The 24060-nt window shown below is 34.8% G+C and overlaps 1 protein-coding gene across 9 annotated transcripts in view; it reads left to right on the forward strand.

Moving 5' to 3' along the window:
- The window catches only part of PDS5B (PDS5 cohesin associated factor B), a 199772-nt gene that overhangs the window by 167253 nt on the left and 8459 nt on the right, over positions 1–24060 (forward strand). For 5 of the 9 annotated variants that reach the window (XM_032611241.1, XM_032611239.1, XM_032611244.1 and 2 more), the window contains 8 exons: positions 3657–3780; positions 10587–10791; positions 13121–13235; positions 15018–15150; positions 15482–15601; positions 16621–16683; positions 17257–17402; positions 19375–19480. In XM_032611241.1, coding sequence (XP_032467132.1) covers positions 3657–3780; positions 10587–10791; positions 13121–13235; positions 15018–15150; positions 15482–15601; positions 16621–16683; positions 17257–17402; positions 19375–19480 — 1012 coding nt within the window. Of the gene's footprint in view, positions 1–3656; positions 3781–10586; positions 10792–13120; positions 13236–15017; positions 15151–15481; positions 15602–16620; positions 17403–19374; positions 19481–20538; positions 20614–24060 lie in introns of all 9 variants that reach the window. The other 4 variants (XM_032611242.1, XM_032611243.1, XR_004346677.1 and 1 more) reach the window with 3 other exon arrangements.

Here is a 24060-nt window from a genome sequence, read left to right on the forward strand (position 1 = left end):
TAGGATCTCTGTTGCCTTATTGATTTTCTGTCTTGAAGATCTGTCCATTGATGTGAATGGGGTGTTAAAGCCTCCTACTATTATTGTATTCCTGTCAGTTTCTCTCTTTATGTGTGTTAGTATTTATGTATTTGGGTGCTCCTATATTGGGTGCATATAAGTGGGCAAGTGTAATATTCTCTCCTTGTACTGATCCTTTTATCATTATGTAGTGTCCTTTTTTTATCTTTCTTTATAGCCTTTGTTTTAAAGTCTGTTTTGTCTGATATGAGTATTTTGACCCCTGGTCTCTTGTCATTTCTGTTTGCATGAAATATCTTTTTCCATCCCCTCACTTCAATCTGTGTGTCTCCTTTGCCTTAAAGTAGGTCTCTTGTAGGCAGCATATTGTAGGCTCTTGTTGTTTTTTTTTTTTTTTAATCCAGTTTGCCACTCTGTGTCTTTTGATTGGAGCATTTAGTCCATCGACATTTAAGGTAATTACTGATAGATATGTATTTATTGCCATTTTAAACCTTGTTTTCCCATTGATTTTATATTTCTTCTTTGTCCCTTTCTTTTCCTTTTTCCTTTTGTGGTTTGATGATTTTCTTTTGTGTCATCCTTATGTTCTCTTTGTTTTTGTGAATCTCTTGTATGTTCTTGACTTGTGGTTACCCTGTTTTTCAAACACGTTAACACTTTTCCTATATCTCCTTGCTTTAGACTGGTAGTCATACAGGCTCAAACAAATTGAAAAAAAAAATGTATGTTTTCTTACTTCACTACATTTTATGATTTTGATGTCCTCTTTTACATCTTCATGTTCACACTTTTGCTGTTCATTGTGGTAATCATCACTTTCACAGAAATTTTTTTATGTTTTGTTAATCTGTGTACTTGCTTATTTAAGTGATTTACTTTCCAATTATGACTTTCTCTTTCGTATGGATCCTTACATCTTTTCTACTTAGAGAAGACCTTTCAGCATTTCCTTTAGGATAGGTTTAGTATTGCTGTATTCTTTTAGTTTTTGTTTGTCTGAGAAATTCTTTATCTTTCCTTCTATTCTAAGTGATAATCTTGCTGGGTAGAGTATCCTAGGTTGCAGATTTTTCCCTTTCAGGACTTTGAATATATCTTGTTATTCCCTTCCGGCCTGCAACGTTTCTGTAGAGAAATCAACTGATAGCCTTACGGGGGTTTCCCTGTAATTAACACTTTGTTTTTCTCTTGCTGCCTGTAGAGTCCTCTCTTTATCTTTAACATTTGCCATTTTTAGTATAATATGTCTTGGTGTAAGTCTGTTTGGGTTTATCTTGTTTGGGACCCTCTTTGCTTCCTGTATCTAGATATCTGTTTCCTTTTTTAGGCTTGGGAAGTTTTCAGCCTTAATTTCTTCAAATACATTTTCAATCCCTTTTTCTCTTTCCTCTTGTTCTGGAATCCCTATTATGCGTAGGTTGACACGCTTTATATTGCTCTTTTTTTTTTTTTTATTTGGGTTTCTGTCTGCTGTTCTAACTGGGTGATTTCCATTATTCTATCTTCCACATCACTTATGCCTTCTTCTGCAGTATTCATTTTGCTATTCATAGCCTTTAGTTCAGCTTTCATCTCTTCAGATGAATTCTCCATTTTTTCTTGGCTCCTCCTTACAGTTTCTAGGTCCTTCTTACAGTAATCTGCATCTCTGTCTATAGCCTTTCTTAATTCCTTCAGTATTTTCATTATCTACTTTTTGAACTTGGTGTCTATTAGATTGAAGCAGTCTGTTCCATTGTTTGTTCTTTCAGGGGAATTCTCTTGATCTTTTAATTGGGAATGGTTCCTCTGCTTCATTTTACTTATATTTCTCTTGCTCTATGAGTTTAGGAGAAACAGTTATATACTGTGGTCTTGGAGGGTATCTTTATGTGGGAATGTCCCTGTGTAGCCTGCGTGGGTTTAATATTTTTTGGTGTGAGGGCTGTTTTTAGTATGGATGCCTGCCACCCCTTTCATCAGTGTATGCTGGCCATTATCCCCTTGATAGGAGGTGTGACTGATGTTGTGGTGACCAGAGCCTGCACAGGATATTGACCAGGGCCTTCTCTTTGCTCTGTGGTTGTCATTGCCTTGTTGGGGCAGGGTCTGCTCCCTAGTTGTTGGAGTAGAAGCCCCGGATAACGTTTCTAAGCTGTGGTGCAAGGTAGGTGGGATTGGAATGCTCCCACTGGGAGAGGAGCCACTGAGTGTTCTTCCACTGGAGCTGTTCAACTGAGTGTGCTCTTTTGTGTCACCTTTCACCTGTTGTGCAGACTCACAAAGTACACTGTTGTTGGTACTGCCCTCGGCCCCACCTCAACTGTGGATATGCCAGCAGTCGTCCCTGGTGTCTCTCAGGAGTTGTTTCCACAAGGCCATCAGTGCAGATCCGCTGAAGTCAGGTCTCAGGACTGCAGTAGTCGTGCACCTGGACCCACTGTGGGAGCTAATGAGGCAGCAGGGACCCTAGCCCGGCCCAGCCCCCATGTGTACATGCCCACAGAGCCTGCAGCTGCTAAGATCTGACATGTCCCCGCTGCAGGAGCACTCACTGGGTCTCCGTTTTTAAACTGGGTCTTCAAAAACGTAGTTGTAAAGTATTATAATTATTTATGTTTTATTTGTACTAAAAAAACTCCAACAAGAAAAATCAGACTTTCCTTAGGAGTGGTTGGGTGATTTACTTTATAATAACTACTTGGAATATTGCTGTTGATGAACTGAAAAGCACCTCTGGGACCTGTAACTTCAGAACCTTATTAATGTTGGCATACATTCAATAAATATTTTTACAAAATCCTTAGAAAGATAAGGGAAGAGTCTTAAACCAACTAGATCATTAGATCTTGGAAGATTGAGCTTTGTCTCTTTTAATGAGCTTTGTCTCTTTTAAGTCCCTCTCAGTACCGTATATAAAATTGACACATATTTGTTGCATGAATATTAAATAATAATCTTTTACTATGGAATTACGTAGGGGATCCTAATTAAGGAGTTACAGCTTCCCTCCTTACATTAGTCCAGTTACATTAGTAATTCATCTAACATGTCAGTGTATTAGAAAGGATTGTTTAAATATATTTACTAGTCAGGAATTTCCTAATTGTTTAAGTGTGTCCCATTTAGCAAGAAATTTCTTTCCTTAAACTTAAATATAGGCTTTTGGGGGTATTTCAAAGATTGAATACTAGCTAAAAGTAGTAATGTTTTATCCACTATACCTGCTTTCATTCCACTTCTTTTGTACTTAGCACCATAGTTTCAGTTGACCGATTAGGAACTTAGGATATTTTATGCCTAATGTATAAGTAAACACATATTAAAAAAAAATCTGTAGTGGAATACTTAAGACCTAACAAGTAAACATACAAATATATTTGTTCTAGGCTTGGCTGAAAGCTGTTTTGTGTGGGATAAGAGAATTCAATGACTAGCATAGACTTATGTTCAAGAGAAGAATTTTGTGGCATTACACACCATCTTAGAGAAGTGAAGGGAGCATAATATGGTGTTCAGTATCACTAAATTGTTTTCTGCCCTTTTTTTCCCTTGGCCAGAGGAATTTTTATAAAATTAAATATTCAAAGTAGGAATGTTTTTGTGCAGACATTTAGAAATCTAATTCACATTCTTTCTTGCTTATTTTTCAGTAAACCAGATATGTCACGTCTGAGACTTGCTGCTGGGAGTGCTATTGTGAAGCTGGCACAGGAACCCTGTTATCATGAAATTATCACATTAGAACAATATCAGCTATGTGCTTTAGCTATCAATGTAAGGAAAATGGCTATATAGAACATGACTTTCTATGGTCTTTGACTTTTAGGAAGGAGAAAGTCCACCGTGATAAAGAGATAAAAATCTTGAATGTTTGTGTCTCCTCTTGGAAAATTTATATATGTGAAACATTTCAGAGTTCTAAAACTGTCATTTGAATTGTGGGTTGCTGACATAGTACAGTTGATTCTTGTTACTTGCAGTAGAACACAACTTTGTTTTTTGTCTGGTTCTGTTTAATGGCACCTTTTTTAGTGTATAGTTGTTTCATTAACATTGAACTCATGGCCAACAGCGCTGTAACTCATGCTTGAATGAAGCTTATGTGACACAGATTTTCTCCATAAGGCACATACAGCCTTCTTGCCCTTAGGAACACGAAACAGCACTTCAGCAATATGCATGGGAGCTATTTTAAACAACAAAATCACCAATAAAAAGTATAAAAATGCAAAAAATGTGGCACTAGAGAGACCACCAAACAGACATTTGTTTATGATAATGAGAGCTGAAGCAGGGAGGCAGAACGTTGCTTTGTTTGACTTCTGCTGGGATGTGTGTCAGGCAACTCAAACTTTTCGTATCTCTGTGCATTTACTCTTTTTTATTTTTTTTAACATCTTTATTGGAGTATAATTGCTTTACAATGGTGTGTTAGTTTCTGCTTTATAACAAAGTGAATCAGCTGTACATATACATATATCCCCGTATCAGTTCCCTCTTGCGTCTCCCTCCCTCCCACCGTCCCTATCCCACCCCTCTAGGTGGTCACAAAGCACCGAGCTGATCTCCCTGTGCTATGCGAGCTGATCTCCCTATGCTGTGTGGCTGCTTCCCACTAGCTATTGGTTTTACATTTGGTAGTGTATATATGTACATGCCACTCTCTCACTTTGTCCCAGCTTACCCTTCCCCCTCCCCGTGTCCTCAAGTCCATTCTCTAGTATGTCTGCGTCTTTATTCCTGTCCTGCCCCTAGGTTCTTCAGGACCTTTTTTTTTTTTTTTTTTTTTTTTTTTGTATGACGGACTCTAGGTCCATCCACCTTACTACAAATAACTCAATTTCGTTTCTTTTTATGGCTGAGTAATATACCATTGTATACATGTGCCACATCTTCTTTATCCATTCATCTGTCGATGGACAGTTAGGTTGCTTCCATGTCCTGGCTATTGTAAATAGAGCTGCAATGAACATTGTGGTACATGACTCTTTTGGTATTATGGTTTTCTCAGGGTATATGCCCAGTAGTGGGATTGCTGGATCACATGGTAATTCTATTTTTAGTTTTTTAAGGAACCTCCATACTGTTCTCCATAGTGGCTGTATCAATTTACACTCCCACCAACAGTGCGAGAGGGTTCCCTTTTCTCCGCACCCTCTCCAGCATTTATTGTTTGCAGATTTTTTAATGATGGCCATTCTGACTGGTATGAGGTGATACCTCACTGTAGTCTTGATTTGCATTTCTCTAATGATTAGTGATGTTGAGCATCCTTTCATGTGTTTGTTGGCAATCTGTGTATCTTCTTTGGAGAAATGTCTGTTTAGGACTTCTGCCCATTTTTGGATTGAGTTTGTTTTTTTGATATTGAACTGCATGAGCTGCTTGTAAATTTTGGAGATTAATTCTTTGTCAGCTGCTTCATTTGCAAATCTTTTCTCCCATTGAGTTGCAGTCCATTGAGTTGTTGGATTCTTGGTCTGGTATTTCTTAGGGTATTGGTGTCGGTTGTGAAGTAGAAATTTTTTTTTTTTAAAAAAGGGATGTATGAAAATATGTTAAAAGAGATGGGCTTTGTTTGAAACTCCCTGTGTGTAATAAGTATGTGCAGATCATTAGTTAAATGTCCACTACGTGCAAAAAGCATCCACACTTGGTAAGTTCTAGAGACTTTCTTTTCTAGCACACTATTTGTTTTATGTTACTATCTCAGTCACCAGATTCCCAAGGTCAAAGTTCAGATTACCTAAGTTTAAAGATTGTTTTGAAATTCTGACTGTGGAACATGTGTTAATGGTTCAGAGTTAATTATTAGCACATTTTCACAACTTACAAACATGAGATTACCCTATCCTGTGCAAAACTTTTTCCTAATTCTGCTTTTCCTTTAAACCACATGCTTGTCTCTTCTTTTTAAACCTCCAAACCTCAAGAAAGAGTAATCTGTATCTTTGTCTCTCTGATCCTCTCACTCCTCACTGCTCATATTTTGCCATTTGCCTTCACTGTTTTCCAAAAATGGTCTAATTAAGTCCCCCAATCTAATGATCTTAATTTTTTTCTTTTCTCTGTACACGGGCCTCTCACTGTTGTGGCCTCTCCCGTTGCGGAGCACAGGCTCCGGACGCGCAGGCTCAGCGGCCATGGCTCACGGGCCCAGCCTCTCCGCGGCATGTGGGATCTTCCCGGACCGGGCCACAAACCCGTGTCCCCTGCATCGGCAGGCGGACTGTCAACCACTGTGCCACCAGGGAAGCCCCAATGATCTTAATTTTTGTTATACATGTCCTTTTTGCATCATTTGACACAGCTCATTGCACCTTTATTCTTGAAACGCTCTTCTTTGTTTTTTGTCTCCTGATCTTTGTCATGCTTCTTGACTGCATTTTCTGGCCCTTGTCAAGTTTCCGGTCCCACTTCCAGTGCTAAACAGAAATTTCAAACTTTCATGTTCTGTGAAGGTAAGACTGAATCTTTCCCAAATCTATTCTTTCCTGACCTGCAGAGAGCCTCAATAAGCATTAAATAAAGCTGGTTGGCATTTCTTAGACCTAAAATCATGATTTATATTTGACTATTTGCTTGTAGTTGCACCTTGTTGCAAAAGTACAGATAATTCTGTCCTTTGATATCTATTATACCTCTTTTTATTCATACCTTCTTAACCATTCTTACTGCTGTACCCATCATTAGCTCTCAACTATGCTATTCTCTGTAGTTCGTTAAATTTCTCTGTTACAGTTCTGATTATGTTATTCCCCTGGTCAAAAATATTTAGGCTCTTACACTCGTAAGAAAGAAAAAATTGCATATATTTTACATTGCGATTCAAGCCCTTCTAATATTTGGACCCAAATATACATTTAAAAATTCTGTTTAGCACACTGCCCTTTACCCATGCTTATTTTAACAAAGCCGAACATTTTTTTCTTTTATGTACCTGTGGTTTGCTGCCTCTAATTTTGTTTTCACCCTCTCATTTCTACACATCCAAATCCAACCCTTTCTGCAAATCAAGGCTCAAGCACAGCCTTCTCCACAAAACTTGCTCTTGTTCTTACAGCTACAGATTTTGTCTCTAGTCCTCCAGTACATACATGCATTGTGCTTAGTTATGTACTTATGGTTTATTTCTCTTTGCTTGAGTTGAGATCTTTAAAGGCAATATTGTGTCTCAGTGACCTTTGTCATGTATTTGAATAGAAAGTAAATATAGAGGAATAGAAATTCAATAATAATCTTAAAATTATTTAATAATTACTTAGGTATTTTAGAATTTGAATGCAATTCATTAAAATTTGATGTGTACTACTATGTGCTATGCATTGTTCTAGGTTCTGTAAATGCAAAGATGAGTCATGGCTACAGCCCTCAAGAAGATAACCTCTTAGGAGAACAGAAAATATAAATAAGTGTTGATAACACAGTGCCGTACACAGAGTAATTGAACTATTTGCAAGATACTAGAAGTAGCTCTGAGGATAATTTATACTTAAAAAGTACACTTTGCTGTACAGCAGAAATTAACACAGCATTGTAAATCAACTATATTTCAGTTTAAAAAAGGACATTAAAATTTAATTTAAGATGCAGACTAAAATTAATTTCTTAGTAGTGAATAAAAGCTTTGATCAGAACTTTATCCTTGGGAAAAATATTTTGTAGTATTAGACACCATCTTCTTTATGTTGAACCAATTATTGGTTATAAGTATAACATGAAAGTATCAAGTGTGCTTTTTTGAGAGTATATTTTTCCTGATAAAAATTGTATCACTCTGTCCTTTACTTCACATGCTTTTATAACCTAGTCAAAAGGGTAAATCTTTACTTCACATATTTTAATAACCTAGTCAAAGGGATAAATCTGTCCTTCATATTTTTTTTATAACCTAACGAAAAGGGTAAATCTTTGCAAAAAACAAACATTGGAAGACTTCCTCAGTTCCCAGGAGCACATCTTTTAATCTTTATTCACATGATTCTCTTTTGATGTACATACTGTATCATCATTGTGGTCAGTTTTCTAATCTTTTGTTGTTAAATGTGTCAGTTGCCTGGCATATGATTTGACAGTTCTTTTCTAACATCACTTTAATGACTTTTTGAAACTCTCCTACCTTTGCTATGATTCACAATTGACTTTGTAATGAATTTGCATTGTACTGTTGGATCATCGATGATTAATGAGAGAATGACATGGTCTATCCCCCTAGTGTATGTAACTAGGGGATAGGGATAGGGGGAGGGATGTTTGAGTGCTATTCAGTGTTTCTGTTTGCTTTATTGAAGTATATTTGATTTACAATATTGTGTTAGTTTCAGGTGTAACCAGCTTAGTGATTCAGGTTGACTTTTGCAGATTATATTCCACTATATAGCTTATTACAAGATATTAGGTATAATTCCCTGTGTTATACAGTAAATCCTTATTGCTTTTCTATTTTATGTATAGTACTTTGTATCTATTAATCCCATACTCCTAATTTGTTCCTCTCCCTCTTATTTAATATTTTAATGAATGGTCTGTTCATTTGTGAATATATTTGTGATATATTGACTTTTACTTACATAGTTTGTAATTGGGTATTTTTATAATAAATAATTGAATAATGAAAATTCCTCTCCCTATAGGAGTAATACTGAGGAAGGAATGAGATAAGTTTAACTTCCTTTTGTGGATTATGAGGGTAGATAATAGACAATATTTCTGTGAAAGCTTGACTACTTCTTTTTTATAATTGAAGTATAGTTGATATACAGTGTTGTGGTAATTTATGCTGTACAGCAAAGTGATTCAGGTGTGTGTGTGTGTGTGTATATGTTCTTTTTTATATTCTTTTCCATGATGGTTTATCACAGGATATTGAATATAGTTCCCTGTGTTCTACAGTAGGACCTTGACCTTGTTGTTTTTCCATTCTATATATAATAGTTTACATCTGCTAACCCCACGCTCCCACTCCATCCCTCCCCCACCCCACTTTCCTGGGCATATGTCCGGAAAAGATAAAAACTCTAATTTGAAAAGATACATGCATCCCAGTGTTCGTAGCAGCACTATTTACAATAGCCAAGACATGAAAGCAACCTAAATGTCCTTCAGCAGATGAGTGGGTAAAGAAGATATGGTGTGTGTGTATATATATACACACACACATACATACAATGGAATATTAGCCATAAAAAAGAATGAAATTATTATTGTATCATTCTTTTTATGGCTGAGTAGTATTCCATTGTATATATGTACCACATCTTTAACCATTCATCTGTTGATGGACATTTAAGTTGTTTCCATATCTTGGCTATTGTGTATAGTGCTGCTATGAATAAAGGGGTGCCTGTATCTTTTTGAATTATAGTTTTGTCCAGGTATATGCCCAGGACTGGGATTGCTGGATCATATGGCAACTATGTTTTTAGTTTTTTGAGGAACCTCCATACTGTTTTCCATAGTGGCTGCACTTGACTACTTTTTTAAAAGTGGGTATTTGGTATTGTAATAAACTGAAGTTTAAGTTAAATGAAAGAAGATACCCAAAATAGGGATTTAATGATAAGGGCAAGATGTTATGACCTAGGTTTCGAAGCAAAACAAAATTTATATTCTCGATAGAAGAAATAAACATAAAGTTGCAATAATATGAAACATACCACATGTTATGTTCATTGGTGGAGTGTAAGGTGTAATAATGAAAGTCTTTTTATGTCATAGAAGGTTTTTGTATGTCTCGTATATGACTCAAAAGTCATATGAGCTTTTCCCTATAGTTTAGAGAAAATTCTGATAATCTGTGTACCAGATATTGTGCTAGGTTTAGAGGCACAAAGAAAAATAAAGGCGTCATTCTCATCTTCAAAGAACAAACAGCACTGGGTAAGACAGATAAACCAGTTGTTTTCATACTGTATACTAAAGGCTGTGGTGGAGATAAGCACAGAGTGCTAAGGGAGCACAGAAGTGGATGCAGGATACAGATTCCTCAGTGATTTCTGAAAGATACAGGAGCTGTCGTTAAAGATGAGGTCTAGGAGAGTGGAGGTGGGTGGTCTAGGAGAGTGGGGAGCATGAAGAAAGCCGGCACAGTGGCAATGAACAGATTGGTTCATTTATAGAACTGAAAGTAATGTGATGTTTCTGAAATTAGTAACTCTTGCCTTCAGAGTTGTCCATTATCTGAATAGTTTTTTAAATGATAGGACTAAAATATATAAATTGGACAGTTTTATCTTGCTCAGCAAATGAAAAAGCTAAATATTAGATAGTGTTCAAACTTTTTTTTTTTTACACATCTCATTTATTTAAGTTAGGATGGATTAATATTTACTAGTGTTATCTGTTTTAAGATTACATTCAATATGTTCTAACACCAGGTAGCTGGTAGTTAGTAGGGTCCAGGTGGTCAACTCCAGCCTTGATATTAACTTATCACATCTCAGTCTTGTGAACAGAAGCAGTGATTGTGGGTAAACTTGCTATGTTTACCCTTCTGGTTACTTGATATAGCGAATTTCATATCTAAAGTTGTTACTCTTTGGTACCATGTGGATAATATGTTAAATAATTGTGTCTTTCAGGATGAATGCTATCAAGTAAGACAAGTGTTTGCTCAGAAACTGCACAAAGGTCTTTCCCGATTACGGCTTCCACTTGAGTATATGGCAATTTGTGCACTTTGTGCAAAAGATCCTGTGAAAGAAAGAAGAGCTCATGCCAGGCAGTGTCTGGTAAAAAATATCAATGTGAGACGCGAGTATCTGAAACAGCATGCAGCTGTTAGTGGTAAGCGTATATGAAAATGGAAAGCGTACTTTCCCATCCTGCCAGTTTCACTTTTATAGAACACAAAATGATGTTACTGTTATTTATTATATTCTAACTTGCCCTCATTAAATAAGAAGTTGTTACTGTTTTCCAATAGCAGCTTTTCCTTTTAATAGGTCATTTTAAAATATAAATGCATGGGTATTTAAATATCAACCCATAGCTCTTTATGCAACTGACTAAAAGGCCAAGGGAAAAAAATCAGTGACTTTGGAGGTAAATAAAACAGTAAGCGGTACATTTATGTAGATTGTCTAAGTACTATCTTTTAGTTTAAAAAAGTACTGGTCTTTGATCTTTATTGGTTGTCCTCACCTGTAGCTGACATTAATAGCAAGTTCCTGTGTGCCTTTTTAAAATCTGCTCACTTTACCCCATCCACACTATTAGTTTTTGTGCCCCTCTGACTTCTGTGACTTGATCAACAGCATTAAAATCCATCCAGTTATGCAAGTCAGAAATCAGAGGCATTCTTCACGCCTTCTTTTCTCCTCTCATTGGTCACTAAATCCTCTTAATTCTTCTTCTGGATATCTTGAATATTTCTCCTCAACTCTCCTACACTGCTGTATTTCACTTGGATTATTTTATATACTCCTAACTAACTCCCTGTTGTAAATGTTCCCCTGCCTCTGACCTACCTCCAGCTGTGCTACACCGCTGTCAAAATTATCTTTCTAAAACAGATGAGATCACATCACGTCCTTGCTTGAAACCTTTGTCGATTGCTTATTGCTCATAGGGTCAAGTTGAAGCTCATCAGCATGGCCCTTTTTAGTTTACCCTCAGCCTGAATTTTAAACTTTCTCTCTAGCTACTCCTGACTATGAATTCTGTGCTCATTGTACTCTGGATTATTTGAAATCTGTATAGCCATCTTTTTTCTCTGTTGTCAACTCTGTCTGGAAATTGTGTCCCCCCTTCTGTCCAAACAAATAAACAAACAAAATGAAGGAGAGTGGTTTGCCCCTTTTGAATCCTTTAAAATACGGTTTTGGTGTTACCTCATCACTAGGACCCTCTTTCTTTCTGTTCCTACCTCACCTTAGAAAAAATGAGGGCTCTGGAGTCAAATCCCACCACTGCCATTTACTGGTTGTGTTTGGGCGGGTTACTTGTGCAATCTGAGCTTTAGTTTCCTTTTTGTAAGACTGGTATAGTTTTACTCATAGCTTATGGTGGTTATGATTATGATTAAAAGGTTATGTGTATAAAGCACCTGGCATAATGCATGGTCCAAAGAAGTACTCAGTAGTTGTTAGCTATTCTTATTTTAGGGCACTGTCCACATTGAAGTATAGCTTCTGTCCTGTCCATGCTTTAGTATGAGGTTTTTATCTAGTCTTATGCATCTTTATATTTAAAATAGTAAGCCCCAATAAAAAGAAGGTCTGGAAAAGAGTAAGCACTCAATACATGTTTGACAGACTTTTTCACTGACTTTTGAACCTTGTTACTTTTTTCTTCTATACCTACCTTGAAATGAATGATATTACACACAAACTTATTCTCTTTGAGTTCAGCAGTAGAAATAAAGAAAACTTGGTGCCTTATTGACACATACATTATTATACTCTAGATTGAACATCTGATTTAAAATTTTGAGAGTAGGAAATATAAAAAGAATTGTTCAGAATATGAATCCTGGTCTTTTGAGTAACCTTTATTAAAACTAGTTAGGACTTCCATTCTACCTCTAATGGAATATGCTGATCTCAGTCAAAATATTCAAATATTTGAATTTAAACTAAAAAGATGTTTGTTATTTAAAATGCCCTAGAAACAATGTCTATTCCTTTATGTCTGTTCTTATGTTACAAATAATAGCAAATAGTATCAACCGTTACTTCCTGTTTTTGTGTCATACTAACTGAAAAGTTTACTAGTTTTTTTCATTTTGCTCTGCAGCTTACAAGGGAGTGTTGAACATAGAGTTACTAATAATAAAAAAAATAGATCTTATGTTCCTTAGTCTTGAATATAGTTTGGGTCACTTTTTCCCATATCTATTGAAAATTGAAATATTTGTCTTTGTAGCCTCAGCACATGGTGCATTTAGTAGGCAAATCAATATTAGCCATGATGGGTGAATGAATAAACTTTAATTTATGATGTACCTCAGCACTGGACATTTCAATATATTTTTCTTCCAGTCATATTGTGGTAAACTATTGGGATGCAGGAAACATAGTATCAGAGAGAGAGAGAAAGAGAATGAGTAAGATTTGGTTTTCTAACCTGGCTGTTTTTGTTTTGGTTTGTTTTGTTTTTTCTTTTTCTTTTTCAGAAAAATTATTGTCTCTTCTACCCGAGTATGTTGTTCCATATACAATTCACCTTTTGGCACATGACCCAGATTATGTCAAAGTACAGGATATTGAACAACTTAAAGATGTTAAAGAGTAAGACTTTTTCCATCCCATTTTCATATTTTCTGAAAGTTTTTTCCCTTTCTTGCTGATAATGGAATCTCAGTTATAATTAGTATATTAAATTTATTTCATTTCTTAGGAGTTTCAGGTTCTTTACCTTATTTGTTCTCTTATTTTTCTTTTTTCATACCATCTCTTCATGTTTCATTTCTTATATAATTTCCCAAAACAACTTAGCATAATTACTGTATTACTGACATATTTCTCTACCAGTCTGGCATTTCTTTTTTATTGAAGCAACCATTAAGAGTTTCCATTCCAGTTCTTATCTTTTCCTACTTTCTTCTGAAACACTATAGATTTTCATGTGGGGAGAATTAATATTCTCTTTTATTCACATAGTGAGCACATTTTCTTTGCAGTTACTATCTTCCTCTGTAAGGAATAGAGAATAGTCTAATTTAATAATGGGCCAAGTTGATAACCAGGCAACTGATCCCACTTACTACTTCATTGGTGATTCTCTAATTAAAGTTTATGACAGTTAACAGTTCTTTCAAAGATTCTTGTTGAGAGGCCAGAAGACTATATATGCCTGGGTGTGGGATAGGGGAATATAACGGTATTTAGAGAAGTCTTTGTAAGACTACCAGAGTTCTTTAAAATATGGATGAGACCCTGTTTCTGTTACAATAAAGAATGACCTTTGTGGCTTGAATAAATTAATTTCTTATGCCTTTAGCTTCTTACTAAAGGAAAATAACTCTTGGTTTCTTGATTCATAGAAATATTTTATAGTTAAGTATTTGAGGTGCTTCAAGAGAATAAAATTAAATTATTGATAACTTTCTCATGACAAGAGAAAACGATTTTACCCTCTTTTTGCCACAGTTTCTATTTTTAAAAAATAAGCAGTTAGTTTTCCCAAAATGAATTCTGTGTTAGAGTGATTATATAACTAATGACAACTTTTAGCCACTCCTCCTTATCGGAACACATTAGTTTTTGAAATAGATAAAATATTCTTTGGAATTTACTAAACATTTTGGGCGGTATTTGTAAATTGCCCTAGTATAGCCATGAGTGATCTCCATTGCAGCAGAGAGCCACACCAGAAGAACTTATCCTGTGCCTGAGGTCTCAAAGGTTACTTTTTTCCCTTCTAGAATGATACCTTGTTTCACATTTCTCTCTTCTCCCATTTTCTCCTCTGTGCTATCCCTCTGTCCCATTCTGTCTACATAACACAGAGACAAAGCATTTTCAGTTTTTTCTTGAGTAGAATTTAATGTAGTTAACTTCAAAACTGAGGTACTGACACTTTCTTTTATTTTTTTCTTCCTTTAAGCAAAAACAGTATGTAGAGTTGTCAGCCATGACTTTTTCCTCAGATTTATTGATGAAGATTCTTACTATTGAGTAAGGTGGTTAGATTTTCTTGAAGACTTCCATTCAGGACTACAGTCAGTCTTGAATATTTGAGACTTCACTTTATCTATGGCCCAGTTATTCCTTTAGGCAGTCTTCCCTTCCTGTCATAGCCAGGGATTAAGATCACTTCATTCTTTCCACCATTTCTGTTTCTTTTTAACCTGCCTCCCTAAGAAAGTTAGTGAGACTTTGAGAGGGGGTATTACGACCTCGCACGTACTTTGCCGATATGTTGTGATATGTATGTGACATATGTTTTTCTCTATGATTTACAGTTGTTTCTTTTTAATTTTTCCTGCTCCTGGAGTTCATTATATTTATATTTAGAATTATATCTGTATTTAACAGTGATTTTTTTCTTTTTTTCTTGGTATTTTTTAGGTGTCTTTGGTTTGTTCTGGAAATATTAATGGCTAAAAATGAAAATAACAGTCATGCATTTATCAGAAAGATGGTAGAAAATATTAAACAAACAAAAGATGCTCAAGGACCAGATGATGCAAAAATGAATGAAGTATGTAATTCTTTGTAAATAGTTATGATTCCATGTTGATTTCAAGCATTTGAGTATAGGGTATGAAACTTCCGTAGACATCAGTCTTTTCTGTTAGTATAATAAATAGTAGTATTCATATTAGTAGTAATTAGACTTACTAACATAGAATTAATATAGAATTAGTAGTAATGCTGTTACTAGTAAACTAATGAAAATAATAGAGTAAGTCTTTTAACTTACACTATTGTCCTGAAAACTGCATACTAAATGCATGTTCTAGAATTACTCCTAATTCTCAGAGTCTAGGATACTGATTTAAGTACCTAATTTTCTTTTAATACCATTGCAGAAACTGTATACTGTGTGTGATGTTGCCATGAATATCATTATGTCAAAAAGCACCACATATAGTTTGGAATCTCCTAAAGACCCAGTACTACCAGCTCGTTTTTTCACCCAACCTGACAAGGTAGCTTTTTTAGGATTTGTTTGTATAAGTTGAAATAAAATGTATTCTCAGCACTAGGTTGTGGGAAGATCACGAAGAATCAGTATCAAGAAGTGACACACTACTAATGTCATGAAAAGGTTGCCGTGAGTCTTAACAATGTGGTTCAAGACCAGAATATGGGGCAAACTGGAGGACACAAATAGGTTCCGAGATGAGTTAGGATGATCTAGAGTTTGTATTCCAAGTTTTATGCTAGTCTAAGAGCACAGGCAAAAATGATCAAAGCTTGTAAATCTATGAGATAATGGCCATTGATCCAAAATGGGAAGGAGAATGCTGATAGAGATAGTCTGATAAGTCCTTGAGATTTCTAACTGGTATGAAGAAACAAGCAGAGAACTGACACTAAACAGGCCCAAGACCCTGGGATCACTACAGGGATGTTCCCAAACCACTCTCAGAAAACTCAAGTATTGTATGATACTAAAAAAGGTGTTGGTGTTTTTTAGAATCTCTCTTGGAGTTTTATAGTGCATCTAAGCCTGTTAAAGTAACTGAGAGGAAACAGCCACTACCTTTTTCTTTTTTTTTTTAAAGCAAAATACCGGTTAACGTCTTACCCAGTGTACAGAGATCAGAACAGTCCTGTAAGTTCATCCAATAAAAGGGACTGTCTGCTTTTAAGCATTCACCTTTTTGTGATTAAGATAATAGGAGTATATGAAGTCTCTTCCCTGGAGAGTATTATTACATAAGCATGTGTTTGCTGATGATGAGCTCTTAGAGCTCTAGCATATTAGAGCTCAAATATGTTGTGTTAGTACTAGAATTAGTACGAGGTTAGTTTAAGCTTATTACAGCATTTAAAATCAGTGACTAAAATTTTGTGTTTCAACTGACTGTTTAGTTTAAACAAATATGTATTTTATAATGTACTTTAAAACAAAAGCTGCTCTATGCTTTGTTGGCTTTTGAATCACCTCCTAGATACAGTGCTTCAGTAGTCATTGACTATTATTTTTTTCCCTTGTTCGTAGAACTTCAGTAACACCAAAAATTATCTACCTCCAGAAATGAAATCGTTTTTCACTCCTGGAAAAGTATGTTTTGAAAATTGTTTTAATTTTTATGTGGTAGTTTATTTTAGTGTGACTGTTGGCATAATTATGTTATTTAGTATTTCTCTAAAAATTGATATATCAAAAGTATTATCTTCCATTTACTAGTAAGAAATAGTTATATTTACTATATAGATGCAAGCTGAGATATAGAACTTGTTTTGTAGCTTATGATAAAACCCTGGAGACGTTCTTTCAAATATCTTATCTTGTAATATTAAGATAAAAATATTAAAGTAAAAAGACATCTTCTTATGTCCTTCCCTAGCAAGAGTCTAATTATCAGTTTTCATTTTTGACTATACATTTTATGTGCTTTCATTTCCTATGTAAGCCTTTTACTGCAGGTAACTAAGAAACTTAACTATTACTCTGTTTATATAGTTTTTGTTCAGTGATATTCAATTTATAATTCTTATTCTTATTTTGCTTAAGGATAAGCAAGTTTTTCATGATTTGTATATGTAAATACTTTGACAGGTACTATTTATGATTCTTTACATCTAAATTCTTTTGGTTTTAATCAAATAGAAAGATATGCATTTTTCATTTCAGCCTAAAACAACCAATGTTCTAGGAGCTGTTAATAAGCCGCTTTCATCAGCAGGCAAACAATCTCAGACAAAATCATCACGAATGGAAACTGTAAGCAATGCAAGCAGCAGCTCAAATCCAAGCTCTCCTGGAAGAATAAAAGGAAGGTAAGTACATAAGAAATACCATACTTAACATTTAAGGACTCCATCAAGGCTATGAGACCTAAAATAACATCATTTACATTTAATGTCAGTGAATGAAAATTAGTGCATATCTGAACATTCCTATTTTAACACTGGTAGCCATTTACAAGTTAAATGTATTTGCTTACTCATTTAGGTAGGTACTCCATCTTAGCCTTTCGTATTTTAGCTTGTTGTTGTTGGTAGACATAAGCTAGTTTCCAAACTAAATGTCTAGTTCATCCATACAATGGAATTAAAAAATGATGAGGTATGAGCTCATATGAAGAGTTTCCACAATGTATTATTGAGTGAAAAAGGGAAAGAATATAACAGTGTAAAGTATTTTTGAGTTTTTAAGAAGGTTTTGTATTTTCATTTGCTTGTATATGCATAGAAAATTTGGGGAAGAGTACACAACGTCTTAATAGTGTTTACAATAATCTAGTGTAGGAGGGAGATGATTTTATATTCTGATATGATTTGAATTTCTTTTACCATGTACGTATATAAACTTTTTTGTTTAAAAAAATATTTTAAAAATGTACTTTTGAATTATGCTTTGCAGGAGATTTTTTTTTTCTTCTTAAAGAAAAAAGGAAAATCACACTTTAACTGGTTTTAGCATGGGGCTTAGCATACCACTTGTCAGCAGCAGAGCCTCGTACAAGGCTAAACGGCCACCATTTATTCATTTTGCTAAGTTGTTATGAAAGATTATGTTGTCTTTTGCACAATTCATAACCAATCAGTAAAGAAGGGAGGAGACACTCTAAAATGTCTTATCAGTTTTCTTGTAATGAATAAATTATTAAATGATATATAGTATAATCGAATTAAAACAAAAAATACATCTAAAGTTCTTGTTTTTTCTAGATTCCTGTTTTAATGCATATTAGTGGCTGATACCTAAGTGACCATTCTTTACCTATGTCATTTAGACATTTTTCTACTGGATGGCCTCATATTTAATATGACCAAAAACATTTCCAGCAACTCATTTCCTAAATTACTGGCTTTTCTCCTTGAATTCCTGGTTATAATCAAAGATGATCTAATTCACCCATCTAGGCTAAGAGCCTCAAAATTGTCTTTGATTTTTCCCCTGTGCTAATGTTTTGCCAGTTATTTTTCTCTACGATGTTTATTTAATACTTCTCTTTTCTGCTATCATCATATTCATTCCCTTTCTTTAATTACTGTAGTATTTGGCTATTTCCCTTTCTTATTCCTCTGTCTTTGTATTGTATATCATATCACTGCTAGATAATCTTTTTTAAATGCTATGTTTTCAGGTTATTCCATTGCTTGGAAATCTTAATTGGCTTCCCTTGTTTGTTTTCAAGACCAATATATAGTTTTACCCAGTCCTCATCTCCCATTGTTTTTCACAACAAATGACTCGTAGTTTCCCTACTTTACTTTTGGTTAAACTTTCTTTCAGCCTTTGTTGCTTTTTTTCACCAAATCCCATCGGTTCACTAACATTCTTTCTAAGGGAATGAGCTAGGTGTGTTTGAGAGATCAATTTGGTTGGAGAGTAGGAATGAGAGAATAATGGTCAGGGATGAAGGTGTGAGGTACCCAGATTATGTTTGGACTTTGTGGGTAGTGTAAGGAATTTGGGTTTGATTTTAAGTAAAACTGGAAGATGTTCTGGAGTCTAGTGGTCTAATTTGTGCTTTTAAAAGATTGCCCAGATTATTGGTGGAGAATAGAGGCACTAGAATTGAGGTAGGAAATGCCACTTTGGAGTCAGCTAATAGTAATCTAGGGAAGGGATGAAAAGGGAAGATGATGGAAAATAGCCAAATGGTGTTAAATATACTAAAACGGATACTTTTTGAAAAGAATGAAACTTTTCCTCATAAAGTTATAAAGCTACACTAGGGAAAAGGAAAAACTTTTAAGGTTATTTGATTGTAATAACAATTACAAATGTCTATATTAAAAGGCTTGATAGCTCTGAAATGGATCACAGTGAAAATGAAGATTACACAATGTCTTCACCTTTGCCGGGGAAAAAAAGTGACAAGAGAGACGACTCTGATCTTGTAAGGGTGAGATATTTGGTTTGATTTTATAATAAGTACAATAATTATTATTTTTACTATGTAAATAATCATTTTTACACTGAAACCAGTTAATTTTACTCTCAAGTTTGACATCTGATTTTACTCACAAATTTGAGTTCATAATTATCCTCTACCATGTAATTTAAGTATATTGAACTTCTTGTGTTTCTTGTCATTCTAATAAGCAATCTTTATTCTTTAGAGCTTTGGAATCAAACATGCCAGTTCCATACTCAGAACTGCTTGGCTTTTGTGCTTTTTTTTAAACACAGTAAATTTAGGCTTAGCCTTAAAGAAGGAGGCTAGAATGAGGGTCCTTAAAGTTTCCTTCATTTTAGTTGATTTCTTGAGCCTTTAATTACTAAATAAATTTCTAGTAAATGTAGGAAATGCTACTGTTTTCATAAAGTCCTTGTTTAGTTTTAAAATCTTAATAGCAATGATGTTGATGTGTGTGTGATAGGCATAATTTATAAATGTCATTTGAAGACAAATTTGGTACTTTTAGTAAAGATACAGAATACAGTTGTGTATTGCAACACAACCTGATGGCATTAATAATTGAGCATATTTTGACTTTTGAGGTTAGCTCTGAACATTTCTTGAATAACCCATTAGGTTCCCTGAATGAGTTCCTTTATCAGTGAAGTGTGGATACTTAGCTGGTAAGGTTTATCAGAATAAATGAATTAGCCCAAATGAATAGTTGTTGCTGCTGTTTTGTTATAAAGATTAATATTTTTGATTAATGATTATCATAATAATGAAAGTTAATGTGTTTTAATCTACTCAATAGAGGCAAAAGGTTATTAATAAAAACATTTTCTTTCTCTGACATAGAACTTGCATTCCTGTCTTCCACTGGCCCAAGCTTACATATCCCAAGAAGTTTAAATTATTTTCAGTTTTTTTCAGATTTCTCCAGTAATTTATTTTAGCAGATTGTTTCTCTTTCCACTTAAAAAAATTAAAATTCTTACTAAATCCTAACTATACTATAAATTCAGATTTTTATTGGCTGTTTAAAATTTTCACCCAAACAGAATTAAAAATTGATTGCTTAGCCAGAAAGGAATCCTGTTATCCTGATTTATGGAAGAATCTTTGAGTTGGAAAAGGTATTTATGTCTTCTAGTCCTGCTTCTCACTTAGTGCAGAAATTTCTTCATTATCATTTATGAGAGTTGGTGCTTGAAAATGCCTTAAGTGGAGAGCTTATAATTTCTCTCATTTGTTGGAAACCTCAACTAGGCTACCCATACCCACATATACTGCCTCCTTTCCCTCCCCATTACCCCCTTAATTAGGAAGCATGGTTAATATTTTGCTAGCCTATAAATTCCATATCTAGTTCTACCTTTTGGAGCAATGCAGAACGAAGTCTGTTTGTTTGTTTTTTGCTGTACGCGGACCTCTCACCGCCGCGGCCTCTCCCGTTGCGGAGCACAGGCTCTGGACCCGCAGGCTCAGCGGCCATGGCTCACGAGCCAAACCGCTTCGCGGCATGCAGGATACTCCTGGACCGGGGCACGAACCCGTGTCCCCCGCATCGCAGGCGGACTCTCAACCACTGCGCCACCAGGGAAGCCCTGAAGTCTATTTTTTATAGAACAATTTTGAATTTCTGAGTTTTGTGATTTATTTATATAACTAATGAAGGCTTTTGGCGGTCTTTTGTGTAACATTGCATCCATTTTCAGAAGAACCTTATTAATAAGCTCATTTCAACTGAAATATTCTCAAAGAGGTGAGCATTATGAGACAAGTTCAATTTAAAGACCGATAGATTATGGTGAAAGAGTATCGTCTTTTTTATATACTACGAGCTTCACGTTGAAATTTCACTGCAAAGGAATTATTCTTCATATACATTTGTATTGTAATATTTAGCTTTACAAATAACATATTTTCTCCATTTCCTGCTTCTAACCTCAATTTTATACCCCCTCTGTTCTGAAAACAATACGGTACAAAATGAAAAATTAGAGAATGTAATGCTTTAGGAAGCTTAGATTATTTTATGATATTCTCAAGAAAACAGACACTGAATTTCGGGTTTGCCAACAACCTTTTCCAGAGCATAAATGAATTCAGCCACTTTTTCAGATCTTTGGATGTCAGAATGAATTGTAGCGTTGAAAATTGGAGGGTTTAGTTTTAATTTAATGTTTCTCTTCCCATCTCTAAGTAATGACAGTTAATTTTTAATTTATGTATAAAACTCTAGATAAATACTAACAAATTAAAACCAATTATTTATAGGGCTTTATTTTCCCCTAGATTTCAAGGATAATTTAAATGCTAAAAAGAATAAAAAGCAAATCAACATCCCAAATAAAAATACTAACAAGATAATCTCAGATCATGCCAAGCAGACACAAATAAAATTTAGGATTCATTCTTGACAAATATGAACTCTTTGTAAATTAATACTAGAAAGATACTTCATTAACATGCTAAAAGTTTTATCTGTTTAAATCAGTAGTCAGTGATTTAGTCAGAATTATTATTCTTAAAGGCAAAATACTTGAAACATTCTTACTAAAAATCAGGAACAAAACAACCTGTTGTTTAAAATTGTTCTAGAATATTTGACGAGTTCTGAAAGACATTAAATAGGAGCCAGAAGTATGACAATGAAAAAGAAGAGACAAATTTATTTTTATTTTTATACTCTTAAAAAAAATAAGGGAAGCAGTCGAAAAACTAAGAGTGTAGGCGTATGTATGTATATATGTAACTATAATTTTACTCTGGTAATTTTACTTTATATCAGATGTACACTTGGGGAAAAGGGGATTTACTTTACAACACTAGCCATTACAACAACAAAATTAGATAGATGGATCTAAACATAACCTTAAAAAGAGGTAGGGGGAACCTATGTGGAGAAAATACCAAAACTGAGAAACAGAAGAGAGAAGACATGCCATATTCCTTCATGGAAAAAATGAGTTAAAAAGATGACAGTTCTTTCTAAATGAAGATATCATTGTAAAATTCCAGTGTGATTTTAAGTCCATGTGGAAGAATAAAATGGATGCAAAAAAGAGGAGTAATAAGATCAGCCCAACCAAGCACAAACATACTTAGTTATAATTAGTAAAATATTGCACTGTTGTTACATTAGCCCAGAAACATTATTATTATTATTTTTTGTGGTATGCGGGCCTCTCACTGTTATGGCCTCTCCGATTGCGGAGCACAGGCTCCGGACGCGCAGGCTCAGCGGCCATGGCTCACGGGCCTAGCCGCTCCGCGGCATGTGAGATCTTCCCAGACCAGTGCACGAACCCATGTCCCCTGCACCGGCAGGCGGACTCTCAACCACTGCGCCACCAGGGAAGCCCACATTATTTTTTGAAAAATAATGCAAAATAAAGGAAGCATTACAAATAAGTGATTTTGAAATTGATTAGATGTCTGTTTGGCAGTGGAAGTAGGAAAAACAGTTTAGAACCTCAACTCAGCATCCTATTCTAAAACAAGATACAATAATGTCTTAGTGTGCTCAGTCTGCCTTAACAAAATATCATAGACTGGGAGGCTTAAACAACACAAATTAATTTTCTCACATTTCTGGATGTTGGGAAGTCCAGGATCAAGTGTGGGCCAATCCAGTTCCTGGTGGGAGCTCTATTCCTGGTTTGCGGATGGCCACCTTCTTACTGTGTTCTTAACACGGTGGAGAGAGAGACAGCAAGATCTCTCTGGTGTCTCTTTTCATAAGGATACTAATCCCATCATGAAGGCCCCACCCTCGTGACCTTATCTCAACTGAATTACCTCCCAAAGGCCACATCTCCAAGTAGTATCGTATCATAGCACTTCAGCATATGAATTTTGTGGGGACACAATTCAGTTCATAACAAATAGGAAATAAAATTTAAATAAACACAAAAGTGTAGAATATTTAGATTAAAACTCAGACTTCAATCAACAGGTGGACAAAGGGCATAATACCAAGGATATAATTAGGCAGTTCACAGGCAGGAAACACAAGTGACTAATTAAACATATTAAAAAATTATAAGTAATTAGATAATTTTTCCACTGTTTTTTTAAGAATGTAAACTGGAACAAACGTTTTGGAAATTAACTTAGTACTATAAATATTATGTGTCTTATGTACATGTGTATACCTGTGGAGAGCATTATAAATTCATATGCACTATTCTTGGTTTCTTTGAAGAATTTCCTCAGTCTCCATCTGCTGGTCAGTGCTTAAATTCAGTGAATGTAGACTGGTATTTTATTTTAAATTTGAAAGTCACTGATTTTTAAGTTATTTTTTTTGTTAGTTGTATCTGGGAAGAAGTGGTATCTTTGATTCAGAAGTGTTTTCAGAATTTTTAATAAATGATGAATATGTTTAAATTTTTGTATCTTGCAACCTCCATTTATAAAATAAAAATAGTTCTTTTATGATGTGTATGCATGATATATATATATAACATAGTTGATATTTAATGTCTTATACATTGTGTGGTAAACTTAGGATTACTTAAATTGACTATCAAAACAGATCCATTATACTTCAGTATAGTTGTCCATTATTTAAGCAT

This window comes from Phocoena sinus, chromosome 18 (genome assembly GCF_008692025.1).
Source record: "Phocoena sinus isolate mPhoSin1 chromosome 18, mPhoSin1.pri, whole genome shotgun sequence".
Classification (NCBI taxonomy): Eukaryota; Metazoa; Chordata; class Mammalia; order Artiodactyla; family Phocoenidae; genus Phocoena; species Phocoena sinus.